The sequence below is a fragment of the Oncorhynchus clarkii genome, unplaced genomic scaffold, assembly GCF_045791955.1.
Source record: "Oncorhynchus clarkii lewisi isolate Uvic-CL-2024 unplaced genomic scaffold, UVic_Ocla_1.0 unplaced_contig_12313_pilon_pilon, whole genome shotgun sequence".
Classification (NCBI taxonomy): Eukaryota; Metazoa; Chordata; class Actinopteri; order Salmoniformes; family Salmonidae; genus Oncorhynchus; species Oncorhynchus clarkii.
This window is the reverse complement of record NW_027257970.1, coordinates 45,935-64,602: the sequence shown is the minus strand read 5'-3', so window position 1 is coordinate 64,602 and position 18,668 is coordinate 45,935. Positions and strand designations below refer to the sequence as shown.

Genomic DNA, 18,668 nt, shown 5'->3' with positions numbered 1-18,668 from the left:
AATATGGTGATGATGAATATGATGATGATGATGAATATGATGATGATGAATATGATGATGATGATGATGAATATGAATATGATGATGGTGATGAATATGATGATGATGATGATGATGAATATGATGATGAATTTGATGATAATTATGATGATGATGAATATGATGATGGTAATGATGAATATGATGATGAATATGGTGATGATGAATATGATGATGATGATGATGAATATGATGATAATGATGATGAATATGGTGATGATGATGATGATGATAATAATGATGAATATGGTGATGATGAATGTGATGATGATGATGATGATGAATATGATGATGAATATGATGATAATTATGATGATGATGAATATGATGATGATGAATATGATGATGATGATGATGAATATGATGATGAATATGATGATGAATATGATGATAATGATGATGATGATGAATATGATGATGAATATGATGATGATGATGATGAATATGATGATAATGATGGTGATGATGATGATGATGGTGATGATGAATATGATGATGATGAATATGATGATGAATATGATGATGATTATGATGATGATGAATATGATGATAATGATGGTGATGATGATGATGATGGTGATGATGATGATGAATATGATGATAATGATGATGATGATGAATATGATGATGATTATGATGATGATGATGATGAATATGATGATGATGATGATGATGAATATGATGATGGTGAATATGATGATGATGATGAATATGATGATGATGAATATGATGATGATTATGATGATGATGATGATGAATATGATGATAATGATGGTGATGATGATGATGAATATGATGATGATGAATATGATGATGATGATAATGATGAATATGATGATGATGATGGTGATGATGATGATGAATATGATGATAATGATGATGATGATGATGAATATGATGATGATTATGATGATGATGATGATGAATATGATGATGATGATGATTAATATGATGATGGTGAATATGATGATGATGATGAATATGATGATGATGATGATGAATATGATGATGATGATGATGAATATGATGATGAACATGATGATGATGAATCTGATGATGATGATGATGAATATGAATCTGAATCTGTTGATTAGGATGAATCTGATGATGGAAATGAATCTGTTGATGATGATGATGAAAATGATGATGATGATGATGAATATGATGATGATGAAGATGATAATATTGGATTCACACAACCATTTTGCAATGAAAACTCTAAGATCATGTTACAACCTTGACTTTGACACATTCAGCCATCCAATCTGACTGATTATAATAAATAAATACATACAGTAAATAAAGACAGAATGCAGTGAATTTGTCTTTGAAATGCTTTAGTTATTATTTGAGTCAAGTAACAGTGGAATCAAGAGAAAGAGAGCCCATCGTGCTGCTATAACATGAAACACTACTTTAACATCCAAGATGATAATAATAGTGATGATATAGTGACCATATAAGAGATAGAGAGCCCATTGTGCTGTCATAACATGAAACATTACTTTAACATCCAAGATGATAATGATAGTGATAATGTAGTGGCCATATTGTTCTGTAGGTGTTAGTGTAATCGTGATAATGCAGTGACCATATTGTTCTCTAGGTGTTAGTGTTACAGTGATGATGTAGTGACCGTATTATTCTCTAGGTGTTAGTGTCTGTCTGGCTAGCTCTGGTGCCCCCTCCTCCACATTCATTTAGAGATGGTGACATTAGGTCAGGACTGATAGAGTCAGTTATGTTACTCCTGCTCCTGGACAGCCACAGCATCAGAGACAGCCCTGATCTTAAAGGAAATGCTTTTCAGAGAGTAGTCTACCCCTCTCCAGTGCTGCCAATAAACAGACACATGAGTGAAAGATGTTTCCGGATGTGGGGCGTACAGGGAGTTAGGGTTAGCATGTGTACAGTCACCGTACCAGAATCCACCCATGTAGCGCCTGGCACAGTGGTCTCCCCAGGTATCTTGATCATTGTCGTAGGTGCTGAACTTCATGCCGTTGCTGAACGACAAGGAGTCCCCTGAGAATCAACCAAAAAAACAGAGCTAAAAAAAGTACCAACAGACAGAGCACAGTAACCTGGTTAATCCAACAGACAGAGTACACTAACCTGGTTAAACCAACAGACAGAGTACAGTAACCTGGTTAAACCAGGAACCAACAGACAGAGCACAGTAACCTGGTTAAACCAACAGACAGAGTACAGTAACCTGGTTAAACCAGGAACCAACAGACAGAGCACAGTAACCTGGTTAAACCAACAGACAGACCACAGTAACCTGGTTAAACAAACAGACAGAGAACAGTGACCTGGTTAAACCAACAGACAGAGCACAGTAACCTGGTTAAACCAACAGACAGAGAACAGTAACCTGGTTAAACCAAGAGACAGAGCACAGTAACCTGGTTAAACCAACAGACAGAGAACAGTAACCTGGTTAAACCAACAGACAGAGCACAGTAACCTGGTTAAACCAACAGACAGAGCACAGTAACCTGGTTAAACCCACAGACAGAGAACAGTAACCTGGTTAAACCAACAGACAGAGCACAGTAACCTGGTTAAACCAACAGACAGAGAACAGTAACCTGGTTAAACCAACAGACAGAGCACAGTAACCTGGTTAAACCAACAGACAGAGCACAGTAACCTGGTTAAGTAGGGTCTGCCATCATTCCCTGTGAACTGGACAGTGTGTTTACAGGAAGTAGGGTCTGCCATCATGCCCTGTGAACTGGACTGTGTGTTTACAGGAAGTAGGGTCTGCCATCATTCCCTGTGAACTGGACTGTGTGTTTACAGGAAGTACGGTCTGCCATCATTCCCTGTGAACTGGACTGTGTGTTTACAGGAAGTAGGGTCTGCCATCATTCCCTGTGAACTGGACTTGGTGTTTACAGGAAATAGGGTCTGCCATCATGCCCTGTGAACTGAACTGTGTGTTTACAGGAAGTAGGGTCTGCCATCATTCCCTGTGAACTGGAATGTGTGTTTACAGGAAGTAGGCTCTGCCATCATGCCCTGTGAACTGGACTGTGTGTTTACAGGAAATAGGGTCTGCCATCATTCCCTGTGAACTGGAATGTGTGTTTACAGGAAGTAGGCTCTGCCATCATTCCTTGTGAACTGGACTGTGTGTTTACAGGAAGTACGGTCTGCCATCATTCCCTGTGAACTGGACTGTGTGTTTACAGGAAGTAGCAACAGCATGACTTTAGATCATTAGAACACATTTGCCAAAAGCTACAAAATACACCTGACTAGATTTATGCAAATGTGTTCAGTACCAGTCAACAGTTTGGACACGCCTACTCATTCAAGGGTTTTTCTTAAATTTGTACTATTTTCTACATTGTAGAATAATAGTGACGACATCAAAACTATGAAATAACACACATGGAATCATGTAGGAACCAAAAAAGTCTTCAACAAATCAAAATATATTTGAGAGTCTTCAAAGTAGCCACCCATTGACTTGATGACAGCTTTGCACACTCTTGGCATTATCTCAACCAAAATGATCACTAAATCAGGTTTTCAAGATATGTAACTTTCAAAATATATGCATTTTTTATAGGGATTTCTCTATTTTAAAGTACAAATACCAAAATATAGTTTTTTTGGGTTGAGTTTTCCTTTAAGACTGAACTCTTCACTCTAAACTTTGTGGCGGAAGCTAGAACATCTGATGTCACCATCGTCTATGGTGTCACATCATAACTCTTCCCCTGTGTGTGTGTTTAGTTCCTACGGGTTGTTGGAAATAGTTCACATTTCGGGAGCTAGAACATCTGATGTCACCATCGTCTATGGTGTCACATCATAACTCTTCCCCTGTGTGTGTGTGTTTAGTTCCTACGGGTTGTTGGAAATAGTTCACATTTCCAACAACCCGTAGGAACTAAACACACACAGGGGAAGAGTTATGATGTGACACCATAGACGATGGTGATGATGTTAAAGCTGAAGAAGAAGAAGAACTCACCTGCCCCTCCGTCTACATAAGTGCCCAGTCTCAGTGTGTATCCGTAGTTCTCAGGATCAATGGAGAAGGACGTGTATTTAGCATAAACTTTCCCTCCCTCAAAGTCCTCCATGTCCACTCTCAGCTCATTCTTCTTCCTCATCGTCAGGAGGAAGATGTTGTCCAGACCTGACAAGAACAGAAAGCATAAAGGTCCTGTTACATTTCAGCTCCTAGCTCCTTTCCTTACCTCCTATCCCCTTTCCTCTAGCTCTTAGCCCCTTCCCCTAGCTCTTAGCCCTTTCCTCTAGCTCTTAGCCCCTTCCCCTAGCTCTTAGCCCTTTCCTCTAGCTCTTAGCCCCTTCTCCTAGCTCCTAGCCCCTTCCTCTAGCTCCTTCCCCTAGCTCTTAGCCCTTTCCTCTAGCTCTTAGCCCCTTCTCCTAGCTCCTAGCACCTTCCTCTAGCCCCTTCCTCTAGCTCTTAGCACTTTCCTCTAGCTCTTAGCCCCTTCCCCTAGCTCCTAGCCCCTTCCTCTAGCTCTTAGCCCCTTCCCCTAGCTCCTAGCCCCTTCCTCTAGCTCCTAGACACCCTTCCTCTAGCTCTTAGCCCCTTTCACTAGCTCCTAGCCCCTTCCTCTAGCTCTTAGCCCATTCCTCTAGCTCATAGCCCCTTCCTCTAGCTCTTAGCCCCTTGCCCTAGCTCTTAGCCCTTTCCTCTAGCTCTTATCCCCTTCCCCTAGCTCTTAGCTCCTTCCCCTAGCTCTTAGCCCCTTCCTCTAGCTCTTAGCCCCTTCCCCTAGCTCCTAGCCCCTTCCTCTAGCTCCTAGCTCCTTCCTCTAGCTCTTAGCCCCTTCCCCTAGCTCCTAGCCCCTTCCTCTAGCTCCTAGCTCCTTCCTCTAGCTCTTATCCCCTTCCCCTAGCTCTTAGCTCCTTCCCCTAGCTCTTAGCCCCTTCCTTTAGCTCTTAGCCCCTGCTCCTAGCCCCTTCCTCTAGCTCTTAGCCCCTTCCCCTAGCTCCTAGCCCCTTCCTCTAGCTCCTAGCTCCTTCCTCTAGCTCTTAGCCCCTTCCCCTAGCTCCTAGCCCCTTCCTCTAGCTCCTAGCTCCTTCCTCTAGCTCTTATCCCCTTCCCCTAGCTCTTAGCCCCTTCCTTTAGCTCTTAGCCCCTGCTCCTAGCCCCTTCCTCTAGCTCTTAGCCCATTCCCCTTCCCCTAGCCCCTTCCTCTAGCTCCTAGCCCCGTCCTCTAGCTCTTAGCCCATTCCCCTTCCCCTAGCCCCTTCCTCTAGCTCCTAGCCCCTTCCTCAAGCTCTTAGCCCCTTCCCCTTCCCCTAGCCCCTTCCTCTAGCTCTTAGCCCCCTCCCCTTCCCCTAGCCCCTTCCTCTAGCTCCTAGCCCCTTCCTCTAGCTCTTAGCCCATTCCTCTAGCTCATAGCCCCTTCCTCTAGCTCTTAGCCCCTTGCCCTAGCTCTTAGCCCTTTCCTCTAGCTCTTATCCCCTTCCCCTAGCTCTTAGCTCCTTCCCCTAGCTCTTAGCCCCTTCCTCTAGCTCTTAGCCCCTTCCCCTAGCTCCTAGCCCCTTCCTCTAGCTCCTAGCTCCTTCCTCTAGCTCTTAGCCCCTTCCCCTAGCTCCTAGCCCCTTCCTCTAGCTCCTAGCTCCTTCCTCTAGCTCTTATCCCCTTCCCCTAGCTCTTAGCTCCTTCCCCTAGCTCTTAGCCCCTTCCTTTAGCTCTTAGCCCCTGCTCCTAGCCCCTTCCTCTAGCTCTTAGCCCCTTCCCCTAGCTCCTAGCCCCTTCCTCTAGCTCCTAGCTCCTTCCTCTAGCTCTTAGCCCCTTCCCCTAGCTCCTAGCCCCTTCCTCTAGCTCCTAGCTCCTTCCTCTAGCTCTTATCCCCTTCCCCTAGCTCTTAGCCCCTTCCTTTAGCTCTTAGCCCCTGCTCCTAGCCCCTTCCTCTAGCTCTTAGCCCATTCCCCTTCCCCTAGCCCCTTCCTCTAGCTCCTAGCCCCGTCCTCAAGCTCTTAGCCCCTTCCCCTTCCCCTAGCCCCTTCCTCTAGCTCTTAGCCCCCTCCCCTTCCCCTAGCCCCTTCCTCTAGCTCTTAGCCCCTTCCCCTTCCCCTAGCCCCGTCCTCTAGCTCTTAGCCCCCTCCCCTTCCCCTAGCCCCTTCTTCTAGCTCCTAGCCCCTTCCTCAAGCTCTTAGCCCCTTCCCCTTCCCCTAGCCCCTTCCTCTAGCTCTTAGCCCCCTCCCCTTCCCCTAGCCCCTTCCTCTAGCTCTTAGCCCCTTCCCCTTCCCCTAGCCCCTTCCTCAAGCTCTTAGCCCCTTCCCCTTCCCCTAGCCCCTTCCTCTAGCTCTTAGCCCCTTCCCCTTCCCCTAGCCCCTTCCTCTAGCTCTTAGCCCCCTCCCCTTCCCCTAGCCCCTTCCTCTAGCTCTTAGCCCCTTCCCCTTCCCCTAGCCCCTTCCTCTAGCTCCTAGCCCCTTCCTCTAGCTCTTAGCCCCCTCCCCTTCCCCTAGCCCCGTCCTCTAGCTCTTAGCCCCTTTCTCTAGCTCCTAGCCCCTTCCTCTAGCTCCTAGCCCCCTCCCCTTTCCCTAGCCCCGTCCTCTAGCTCTTAGCCCCTTCTTCTAGCTCCTAGCCCCTTCCTCTAGCTCTTAGCCCCCTCCCCTTCCCCTAGCCCCGTCCTCTAGCTCTTAGCCCCTTCCTCTAGCTCCTAGCTCCTTCCTCTAGCTACTAGCCCCTTCCCCTAGCTCCTTCCTCTAGCTCCTAGCTCCTTCCTCTAGCTCCTAACCCCTTCCCATAGCTCCTAACCCCTTCCCCTAGCTCCTAACCCCCTTCTCTAGTTCCTAGCCCCTTCCTCTAGCTCCTAGCCCCTTCCCCTAGCTCCTTCCTCTAGCTCCTAGCTCCTTCCTCTAGTTCCTAGCCCCTTCTCCTTCCCCTAGCTCCTAGCCCCTTCCTCTAGTTCCTAGCCCCTTCCTCTAGATCCTAGCCCCTTCCCCTAGCGCCTTCTTCTAGCTCCTAGCCCCTTCATCTAGCTACTAGCCCCTTCCCCTAGCTCCTTCCTCTAGCTACTAGCCCCTTCCCCTAGCTCCTTCCTCTAGCTCCTAGCTCCTTCCTCTAGCTCCTAACCCCTTCCCATATCTCCTAACCCCTTCCCCTAGCTCCTAACCCCTTCCCCTAACTTCTTCTCATTTGGTTTTCTCAGATCTGAGGAGGACTCACCCAGCCAGTACTCTCCAGCCACATTACCAAAGCCAGATTTGTAGTGTGCCCAGGGTCTGTAAAAGTTCTCTGTTCCATCCATTCTCCTTTGGAACACCTGAGAGGAGAGAGAGGGCAGAGAGAGAGGGCAGAGAGAGAGAGGGCAGAGAGAGAGGGCAGAGAGAGAGCGAGGGCAGAGAGAGAGGGCAGGGAGAGGATGAGAGAGAGATCGAGAGAGAAGAGATAAGGGGGAGAAGGACAGCGAGGGAAGAGAGGGGGAGAGGGAAGTAGGGACAGAGGTAAGGGAAGGGAGAGAGACACGGGGGAAAGAGAAAGAGGAGGGAGACAGAGAGGGGGAGAGAGACACGGGGGAAAGAGAAAGAGGAGGGAGACAGAGAGCGGGGAGAGAGATGTCATTATCATACGTTTTGCACCACCGACACATCACAAACATCACAGATGATCTATAAAGGTCTCTACTCACAGTCCACCTCCCTCCATCCGTGTTCATGTCACAGTAGACGTGCAAGGGGGTGGTGGGACCCCCAGGGTAGATGGTGTACACCCCACTGGGTTTGGTGTTGTCATATTGATAGATGTCATCACAGTTCTGAGGGAGGTAGACCTGAGAGAGGACGGCTACAGGAGCCAGCAGAGACAGGAGCAAAAAGACCTGGGAGACAGGGACAGGGAAAACATTCACACAACATTCAAACAACATTTAAAAAAACATTAAAACAACATTTACTTTACTGTTCAATGCTGTCAGTGTAGTACATGCAGCAAAACAACCCAGAGTAGAGATACATACACACATAACCTCACATAACATTCACACAACTTTAGATCAACACATAACATTCAGATAACTTTAGATCCACACATAACCTCACATAACATTCAGATAACTTTAGATCCACACATAACCTCACATAACATTCAGACAACTTTAGATACACACATAACCTCACATAACATTCAGACAACTTTAGATCCACACATAACCACACATAACATTCAGATAACTTTAGACCCACACATAACCTCACATAACATTCAGATAACTTTAGATCCACACATAACCTCACATAACATTCAGACAACTTTAGATCAACACATAACATTCAGATAACTTTAGATCCACACATAACCTCACGTAACATTCAGACAACTTTAGATCCACACATAACCTCACATAACATTCAGATAACTTTAGACCCACACATAACCTCACATAACATTCAGATAACTTTAGATCCACACGTAACCTCACATAACATTCAGACAACTTTAGATCAACACATAACATTCAGATAACTTTAGATCCACACATAACCTCACATAACATTCAGACAACTTTAGACCCACACATAACCTCACATAACATTCAGACAACTTTAGATCCACACATAACAGTCAGACAACTTTAGATCCACACATAACATTCAGATAACTTTAGATCCACACATAACCTCACATAACATTCAGACAACTTTAGATCCACACATAACCTCACATAACATTCAGACAACTTTAGATCCACACATAACCTCACATAACATTCAGACAACTTTAGACCCACACGTAACCTCACATAACATTCAGACTTTTAAAACGGTAGAATAAAATGTTTTGAATTATCCACTTACTTTGCATGGACATGGTACATATCATATCAGTGTTAATAGTTAAGTCATACCTTCATCCTGAAGAGTGGGTAGTGGTGGACTGTGCTGTGTGTCTGTCTGTCTTATAGCCCCTAACCAAGGCTGCACTACCTGGTCTAAACTAGACGTGGTGGGAACCACACACCTGTCTGTCTGGCTTATAGCCCCTAACAAAGGCTGCACTACCTGGTCTAAACTAGACGTGGTGGGAACCACACGCCAGTCTGGTTGTCTTTATGTGTCTGTGTGTGTGCATGCGTGCATGTGTGTGTGTGTGTGTAGCTGGGGAGGGGGAAGAAGGGGAGGGAGAGAGAGGGAGAAGGGGAGGGGATGAGAGGGAGAGGGATAGGGGTAGGGGGAGAAGGGGAGAGAAGGAGGGGGAGAGGGAAAGGGGGAGGGCAGGTATAGAACAGGGGGGTTATGGGAGTACCTCTTTCTATCTCTCCCTGCCAACCTTGGTATATCACATAGTCCAGCTTTGCTAAAACCTCCATTCCCCCAGCCCTCCCCAGAGACTGCCCCGGCATGCAGAGAACTGCCCCAGTGTTGATGCCTCATTCTGGGGAGAGTGTAAATCTAGCTCCAGGCTTCTCTCTGGGCCTGCTGATGGATGGAAGAAGGCCTCTCGCTCGCTCCCCAGCAGGATTCGTTGATAGGGCGTGTGTGAATGTGTGTGTGTGTGTGTCATCATAATGTAATGATCCCAAGGTCAGAAGGGACAGAAGATCCATATCCTGTTTACTCCCTTCATTTCCTCTCCTCCCCTCTTTAATACAGCTTCATGGACCTGGAATGAGGGATGGAAGCCAGCGTTGATTAGTGCTAATACGTAACAACACACGCACACACACACGCAACAAGCTGGTCACACACACACACACACACACACACACACACACAGTCCCTTCACTTTGCAATGCTGGTAAACCCCACCTGGGGGCAGTACTCTCCCTTTCTCTGTCTGACAGTCTGACAGTCTCTCTATCTGTACCTCTGACTGTCTGACTGTCTCTCTGTCTGTACCTCTGACTGTCTCTTTGTCTGTATCTCTGACAGTCTCTCTGTTTGTCTCTCTGACTGTCTGGCTGTCTGACTATGTATATGTAATTTTGTCTATATATATGTCAGTCAGTCAGTCAGTCAGTCAGTCAGTCTCTCTGTCAGTCTGTCAGTCTGTCTGTCTGTCTGTCTGTCTGTCTATCTGTCTGTCTGTCTGTCTGTCTGTCTGTCTGTCTGTCTGTCTGTCTGTCTGTCTCTCCTTCTCTGTCTGTTTTCCCTCCCCCCAGCAGATATTAAGATTTCCAGTTAGAATATATATATATATATATATATATATATATATATATATATATATATATATATATATATATATATATATATATATCACAGACTATATCTCTCCCTCTGTCTCCTGATATAGACTACCGTTCAAAAGTTTGGGTCACTTAGAAATTTCCTTCTTTTTTTTGTCCACTAAAATAACAGAAAATTGAACAGAAATACAGTGTAGACATTGTTAATGTTGTAAATGACTATTGTAGCTGGAAATGGCAGATTTTTAATCTACATAGGCGTACAGAGACCCATTATCAGCAACCATCACTCCTGTGTTCCAATGGCACGTTGTGTTAGCTAATCCAAGTGTATCATTTTAAAAGGCTTCAGCACAGCTGAAGGCTTCAGCACAGCTGAAAACTGTTGTTCTGATTAAAGAAGCAATAGAACTGGCCTTCTTTAGACTAGTTGAGTATCTGGAGCACCAGCATTTGTGGGTTCGATTACAGGCTCAAAATGGCTAGAAACAAATAACTTTCTTCTGAAACTCGTCAGTCTATTCTTGTTCTGGGAAATGAAGGCTATTCCATGTGAGAAATTGCCACATGGCTAAAAGTATGTGGACAGATGCTCGTCGAACATCTCATTCCAACCTCATGTGTATTAATATGGAGTTGATCCCCGTTTGCTGCTATAACAGCCTCCACCTCTTCTGGGAAGGCTTTCCACTAGATGTTGGAACATTGCTGCTATAACAGCCTCCACTCTTCTGGGAAGGCTTTCCACTAGATGTTGGAACATTGCTGCTATAACAGCCTCCACTCTTCTGGGAAGGCTTTCCACTAGATGTTGGAACATTGCTGCTATAACAGCCTCCACTCTTCTGGGAAGGCTTTCCACTAGATGTTGGAACATTGCTGCTATAACAGCCTCCACTCTTCTGGGAAGGCTTTCCACTAGATGTTGGAACATTGCTGCAGGGACTTGCTTCCATTCAGCCAAGAGCATCAGTGAGGTCAGGCACTGATGTTGGGCGATTAGGCCTGACTCGCAGTCTGCGTTCCAATTCATCCCAAAGGTGTTCGATGAGGTTGAGGTCAGGGCTCTTTGCAAGCCAATCAAATTCCACACCGATCTCGACAAACCTTTTCGGTTTGGACCTCGTTTTGTGCAGGGGGGTGTTGTCCTACTGAAACAGGAACGGGCCTTCCCCAAACTGCTGCCAAGTTGGGAGCACAGAATTTTCAAGCATGTCATTGTGTGCTGTAGTGTTAAGATTTCCCTTCACTGGAACTAAGGGGCCCAAACCATAAAAAACAGTCCCAGACCATTATTTCTCCTCCACCAAACTTTACAGTTGGCACTATGCATTGGGGGCAGGTAGTATTCTCCTGGCATCCTCCAAACCCAGATTAGTCCATGGGACTGATGCCATATGGTCTCGCATGATTCATCACTTCAGACGTGTTTCCACTGCTCCAGTCCAATGGCGGCGAGCTTTCCACCACTCCAGCCGACGCTTGGCATTGCGCATGGTGACCTTAGGCTTGTGTACAGCTGCTTGGCCATGGCAACCCATTTCATGAAGCTCACGACGAACAGTTATTGTGCTGACGTGGCTTCCAGAGGAAGTTTGAAACTCGGTAGTGAGTGTTGCAACCGAGGACAGACCATTTTGAAGCGCTTCAGCATTCTGCGGTCTCGTTCTGTCAGCTTGTGTGGCCTACCACTTTGCATCTGAGCCGTTGTTGCTCCTAGACATTTCCACTTAACAATAACAGCACTTACAGTTGACCGGGGCAGCTCTAGCAGGGCAAAAATTTGAGTTGTTGGAAAGGTGGCATCCTATGACGATGACAAGTTGAAAGTCCCTGAGCTCTTCAGTAAAGCCATTCTACTGCCAATGTTTGTCTATGGAGATTGCATGGCTGTGTGCTCGGGTTTAAACACCTGTCAGCAAAGGGTGTGGCTGAAATAGACGAATCCACTAATTTGTCAACCACAGGAGGATGGTGAGGGGAGGATGGCTCATAATAATGGCCGGAACGTCGCAAATGAAATGGCATCAAACACCTGGAAACCATGGAAACCATGTGTTTGATGTATTTGTTACCCTTCCACTGATTCCGCTCCTGTCATCACCAAGAGCCTTGTGCCACCAACATCCTGTCATCACCAAGAGCCTTGTGCCACCAACATCCTGTCATCACCAAGAGCCTTGTGCCACCAACATCCTGTCATCACCAAGAGCCTTGTGCTACCAACATCCTGTCATCACCAAGAGCCTTGTGCCACCAACATCCTGTTATCACCAAGAGCCTGTCATCACCAACATCCTGTTATCACCAAGAGCCTTGTGCCACCAACATCCTGTTATCACCAAGAGCCTGTCATCACCAACATCCTGTCATCACCAACATCCTGTTATCACCAACATCCTGTTATCACCACGAGCCTGGTGCCACCAACATCCTGTTATCACCAACAACCTGTCATCACCAACATCCTGTCATCACCAACATCCTGTCATCACCAACATCCTATTATCACCAACTTCCTGTCATCACCAACTTCCTGTCATCACCAAAATCCTGTCATCACCAACAGCCTGTCATCACCAACATCCTGTTATCACCAACATCCTGTCATCACCAACATCCTGTCATCACCAACATCCTGTTATCACCAATATCCTGTTATCACCAAGAGCCTGTTTTCACCAACATCCTGTTATCACCAACATCCTGTCATCACCAACATCCTGTTATCACCAACATCCTGTTATCACCAAGAGCCTGTCATCACCAACATCCTGTCATCACCAACATCCTGTCATCACCAACATCCTGTTATCCCAACATCCTGTTATCACCAATAGCCTGTTATCACCAACATCCTGTCATCACCAACATCCTGTCATCACCAACATCCTGTTATCCCAACATCCTGTTATCACCAATAGCCTGTTATCACCAACATCCTGTCATCACCAATAGCCTGTCATCACCAACATCCGGTTATCACCAATAGCCTGTTATCACCAATAGCCTGTTATCACCAACATCCTGTTATCACCAATAGCCTGTCATCACCAACTTCCTGTCATCACCAACATCCTGTTATCACCAACTTCCTGTCATCACCAACTTCCTGTCATCACCAACATCCTGTTATCACCAACATCCTGTCATCACCAACATCCTGTCATCACCAATATCCTGTCATCACCAACATCCTGTCATCACCAACATCCTGTTATCACCAAGAGCCTGTTTTCACCAACATCCTGTTATCACCAACATCCTGTCATCACCAACATCCTGTTATCACCAAGAGCCTGTCATCACCAACATCCTGTCATCACCAACATCTTGTTATCCCAACATCCTGTTATCACCAATAGCCTGTTATCACCAACATCCTGTTATCACCAATAGCCTGTTATCACCAACATCCTGTTATCACCAATAGCCTGTCATCACCAACTTCCTGTCGTCACCAACATCCGGTCATCACCAACATCCTGTTGTCATGGAGTGTATTTCTGTTGATAGATGTTCCTTCAGGGATTTATTACTGGTGTATGTTTGTAGTGTGTGTGTGTGTGTGTTGGCAGGACAGCTTGTTAAAGAATCATCTGCTTCCATCTCCTGTATCCTACTGAGCAACAAGCTGGTCACACACACACACACACACACACACACACACACACACACACACACACACACACACACACACACACACACACACACACACACACACACACACACACACACACACACACACACAACCAGTTCAATCTGTGTTGTAGATGAGGGTTACACACAGACACATACTTACAAACACACACACACACACACAACCAGTTCAATCTGTGTTGTAGCTGAGTCATCTCTCTCTCTCTCTCTCTCTCTCTCTCTCTCTCTCTCTCTCTCTCTCTCTCTCTCTCTCTCTCTCTCTCTCTCTCTCTCTCTCTCTCTCTCTCTCTCTCTCTCTCTCTCTCTCTCTCTCTGTCTCTGTCTCTCTCTCTCTCTCTCTCTCTCTCTCTGTCTCTCTCCATCTCTCTCTCAATTCAATTCAATTCAATTCAAGGGCTTTATTGCCATGGGAAACATGCGTTAACATTGCCAAAGCAAGTGAGGTAGATAATATATAAAGTGAATATATAAAGTGAAATAAACAATACAATTTAACAGTAAACATTACACATACAGAAGTTTCAAAACAATAAAGACATTACAAATGTCTTATTATATTTGTACAGTGTTGTAACAATGTACAAATGGTTAAAGGACACAAGATAAAATAAATAAGCATAAATATGGGTTGTATTTACAATGGTGTTTGTTCTTCACTGGTTGCCCTTTTCTCGTGGCAACAGGTCACAAATCTTGCTGCTGTGATGGCACACTGTGGAATTTCACCCAGTAGATATGGGAGTTTATCAAAATTGGATTTGTTTTCGAATTCTTTGTGGATCTGTGTAATCTGAGGGAAATATGTCTCTCTAATATGGTCATACATTGGGCAGGAGGTTAGTAAGTGCAGCTCAGTTTCCACCTCATTTTGTGGGCAGTGAGCACATAGCCTGTCTTCTCTTGAGAGCCATGTCTGCCTACGGCGGCCTTTCTCAATAGCAAGGCTATGCTCACTGAGTCTGTACATAGTCAAAGCTTTCCTTAATTTTGGGTCAGTCATAGTGGTCAGGTATTCTGCCGCTGTGTACTCCCTGTTTAGGGCCAAATAGCATTCTAGTTTGCTCTGTTTTTTTGTTAATACTTTCCAATGTGTCAAGTAATTATCTTTTTGTTTTCTCATGATTTGGTTGGGTCTAATTGTGCTGCTGTCCTGGGGCTCTGTAGGGTGTGTTTGTGTTTGTGAACAGAGCCACAGGACCAGCTTGCTTAGGGGACTCTTCTCCAGGTTCATCTCTCTGTAGGTGATGGCTTTGTTATGGAAGGTTTGGGAATCACTACCTTTTAGGTGGTTATAGAATTTAACCGCTCTTTTCTGGATTTTGATCATTAGTGGGTATCGGCCTAATTCTGCTCTGCATGCATTATTTGGTGTTCTACGTTGTACACGGAGGATATTTTTGCAGAATTCTGCGTGCAGAGTCTCAATTTGGTGTTTGTCCCATTTTGTGAAGTCTTGGTTGGTGAGCGGACCCCAGACCTCACAACCATAAAGGGCAATGGGCTCTATGACTGATTCAAGTATTTTTAGCCAAATCCTAATTGGTATGTTGAAATTTATGTTCCTTTTGATGGCATAGAATGCCCTTCTTGCCTTGTCTCTCAGATCGTTCACAGCTTTGTGGAAGTTACCTGTGGCGCTGATGTTTAGGCCAAGGTATGTATAGTTTTTTGTGTGCTCTAGGGCAACGGTGTCTAGATGGAATTTGTATTTGTGGTCCTGGTGACTGGACCTTTTTTGGAACACCATTATTTTGGTCTTACTGAGATTTACTGTCAGGGCCCAGGTCTGACAGAATCTGTGCATAAGATCTAGGTGCTGCTGTAGGCCCTCCTTGGTTGGTGACAGAAGCACCAGATCATCAGCATACAGCAGACATTTGACTTCGGATTCTAGTAGGGTGAGTCTGGGTGCTGCAGACTTTTCTAGTGCCCAATTCGTTGATATATATGTTGAAGAGGGTGGGGCTTAAGCTGCATCCCTGTCTCACCCCACAACCCTGTGTGAAGAAATGTGTGTGTTTTTTGCCCATTTTAACCGCACACTTGTTGTTTGTGTACATGGATTTTATAATGTCGTATGTTTTACCCCCAACACCACTTTCCATCAGTTTGTATAGCAAACCCTCATGCCAAATTAGTCGAAGGCTTTTTTGAAACCAACAAAGCATGAGAAGACTTTGCCTTTGTTTTGGTTTGTTTGGTTTTCAATTAGGGTGTGCAGGGTGAATACATGGTCTGTTGTACGGTAATTTGGTAAAAAGCCATTTTGACATTTGCTCAGTACATTGTTTTCATTGAGGAAATGTACGAGTCTGCTGTTAATGATAATGCAGAGGATTTTCCCAAGGTTACTGTTGACGCATATTCCACGGTAGTTATTGGGGTCAAATTTGTCTCCACTTTTGTGGATTGGGGTGATCAGTCCTTGGTTCCAAATATTGGGGAAGATGCCAGAGCTAAGGATGATGTTAAAGAGTTTTAGTATAGCCAATTGGAATTTGTTGTCTGTATATTTGATCATTTCATTGAAGATACCATCAACACCACAGGCCTTTTTGGGTTGGAGGGTTTTTATTTTGTCCTGTAACTCATTCAATGTAATTGGAGAATCCAGTGGGTTCTGGTAGTCTTTAATAGTTGATTCTAAGATCTGTATTTGATCATGTAAATGTTTTTGCTCTTTATTCTTTGTTATAGAGCCAAAAAGATTGGAGAAGTGGTTTACCCATACATCTCCATTTTGGATAGATCATTCTTCGTGTTGTTGTTTGTTTAGTGTTTTCCAATTTTCCCAGAAGTGGTTAGAGTCTATGGATTCTTCAATTACATTGAGCTGATTTCTGACATGCTGTTCCTTCTTTTTCCGTAGTGTATTTCTGTATTGTTTTAGTGATTCACCATAGTGAAGGCTTAGACTCAGGTTTTCCGGGTCTCTATGTTTTTGGTTGGACAGGTTTCTCAATTTCTTTCTTAGATTTTTGCATTCTTCATCAAACCATTTGTCATTGTTGTTAATTTTCTTCGGTTTTCTATTTGAGATTTTTAGATTTGATAGGGAAGCTGAGAGGTCAAATATACTGTTGAGATTTTCTACTGCCAAGTTTACACCTTCACTATTACAGCGGAACGTTTTACCCAGGAAATTGTCTAAAAGGGATTGAATTTGTTGTTGCCTAATTGTTTTTTGGTAGATTTCCAAACTGCAGTCCTTCCATCTATAGCATTTCTTAATGTTACTCAGTTCCTTTGGCTTTGATGCCTCATGATTGAGTATTGCTCTGTTTAAGTAGACTGTGATTTTGCTGTAGTCTGATAGGGGTGTCAGTGGGCTGACTGTGAACGCTCTGAGAGACTCTGGGTTGAGGTCAGTGATAAAGTAGTCTACAATACTACTGCCAAGAGATGAGCTATATGTGTACCTACCATAGGAGTCCCCTCGAAGCCTACCATGACTATGTACATACCCAGCGTGCGACAGAGCTGCAGGAGTTGTGACCCGTTTTTGTTGGTTATGTTGTCATAGTTGTGCCTAGGGGGGCATATGTGGGAAGGAATGCTGTCACCTCCAGGCAGGTGTTTGTCCCCCTGTGTGTTGAGGGTGTCAGGTTCTTGTCCGGTTCTGGCATTTAGGTCGCCACAGACTAGTACATGTCCCTGGGCCTGGAAATTATTGATTTCCCCCTCCAGGATGGAGAAGCTGTCTTCATTAAAGTATGGGGATTCTAGTGGGGGGATATAGGTAGCACACAGGAGGACATTTTTCTCTGTTAGGATAATTTATCTCTCTCTCTCTCTCTCTCTCTCTCGCTGTCCCTCTCCATCTCTCTCTCTCTCTCTCTCTCTCTCTCTCTCTCTCTCTCTCTCTCTCTCTCTCTGTCTCTCTCTCTCTCTCTCTGTCTCTTTCTCTCTCTCTCTCTCTGTCTCTCTCCATCTCTCTCTCTCTGTCTCTCTCTCTCTCTCTCTCTCTGTGTATCTCTCTCTCTCTCATTGTATTGCTGGCTGCTCTCTCTCTTCATCATCAATAAAACATGATAATTAGACTGTGTTTGTCTCCCCCCTCATCTCATTCTCCCTCGACCTTCGCCTCCCTCGACCGCATAAAACAGTACATTTGAGAAGCACTGTCAGTCCCCCTACTGTATTACCTCACACTGCACCTCCCCACTCACTGAACCTTCTTTACTCTCAGTTCCCCTACTGTATTACCTCACACTGCACCTCCCCCTACTGTATTACCTCACACTGCACCTCCCCATTCACTGAACCTTCTTCACTCTCAGTTCCCCTACTGTATTACCTCACACTGCACCTCCCCCTACTGTATTACCTCACACCGCACCTCCCCCTACTGTATTACCTCACACTGCACCTCCCCATGCACTGAACCTTCTTCCATCCAGGACAATGGCAACACTAGAGACCAAACACGATATACACAATGCAAACATTTTACTTTATAATTCTCAGCTAGCCTGTTTGGGATAAGAGGCAGAATTTTCACTTTTGGATGAAATGCGTGCCCAGAGTAAACTGCCTCCTACTCTGTCCCAGATGCTAATATATGCATATTATTAGTATTGGATAGAAAACACTCTGAAGTTTCTAAAACTGTTTGAATGATGTCTGTGAGTATAACAGAACTCATATGGCAGGCGAAAACCTGAGAAAAATCCAACCAGGAAGTGGGACATCTGAGGTTTGTAGTTTTTCAAAGCTTGGCCCACCGAATATACAGTGTCCCCACGTGTAGCCTAGTGGTTAGAGCGTTGAACTAGTAACCGGAAGGTTGCAAGTTCAAACCCCCAAGCTACAAATCTGATGTTCTACCCCTGAGCA

At 45.0% G+C, this 18,668-nt stretch overlaps 1 protein-coding gene across 1 annotated transcript; it reads right to left on the bottom strand.

Annotated features, from left to right (window-relative positions):
- Window positions 1–1,783: 1,783 nt before the first annotated feature.
- LOC139394327 (microfibril-associated glycoprotein 4-like) lies at window positions 1,784–8,897 on the bottom strand. Its single transcript, XM_071142370.1, has 5 exons — window positions 8,892–8,897; window positions 7,677–7,865; window positions 7,214–7,310; window positions 4,031–4,198; window positions 1,784–2,064 (listed from the first exon to the last, which is right to left on the bottom strand). The coding sequence occupies exons 1-5, from the start codon at window positions 8,895–8,897 to the stop codon at window positions 1,784–1,786; spliced, it is 741 nt and encodes a 246-aa protein (XP_070998471.1).
- Window positions 8,898–18,668: the final 9,771 nt, after the last annotated feature.

Coding starts and splice junctions, on each gene's coding strand:
- LOC139394327 (XM_071142370.1), bottom strand. Junction 7,311..7,676: donor CGGATGGAGGGAGGTGGACT/GTGAGTAGAGAC, acceptor CTCTCCTCTCAG/GTGTTCCAAAGGAGAATGGA. Junction 2,065..4,030: donor TTATGTAGACGGAGGGGCAG/GTGAGTTCTTCT, acceptor GTTGATTCTCAG/GGGACTCCTTGTCGTTCAGC.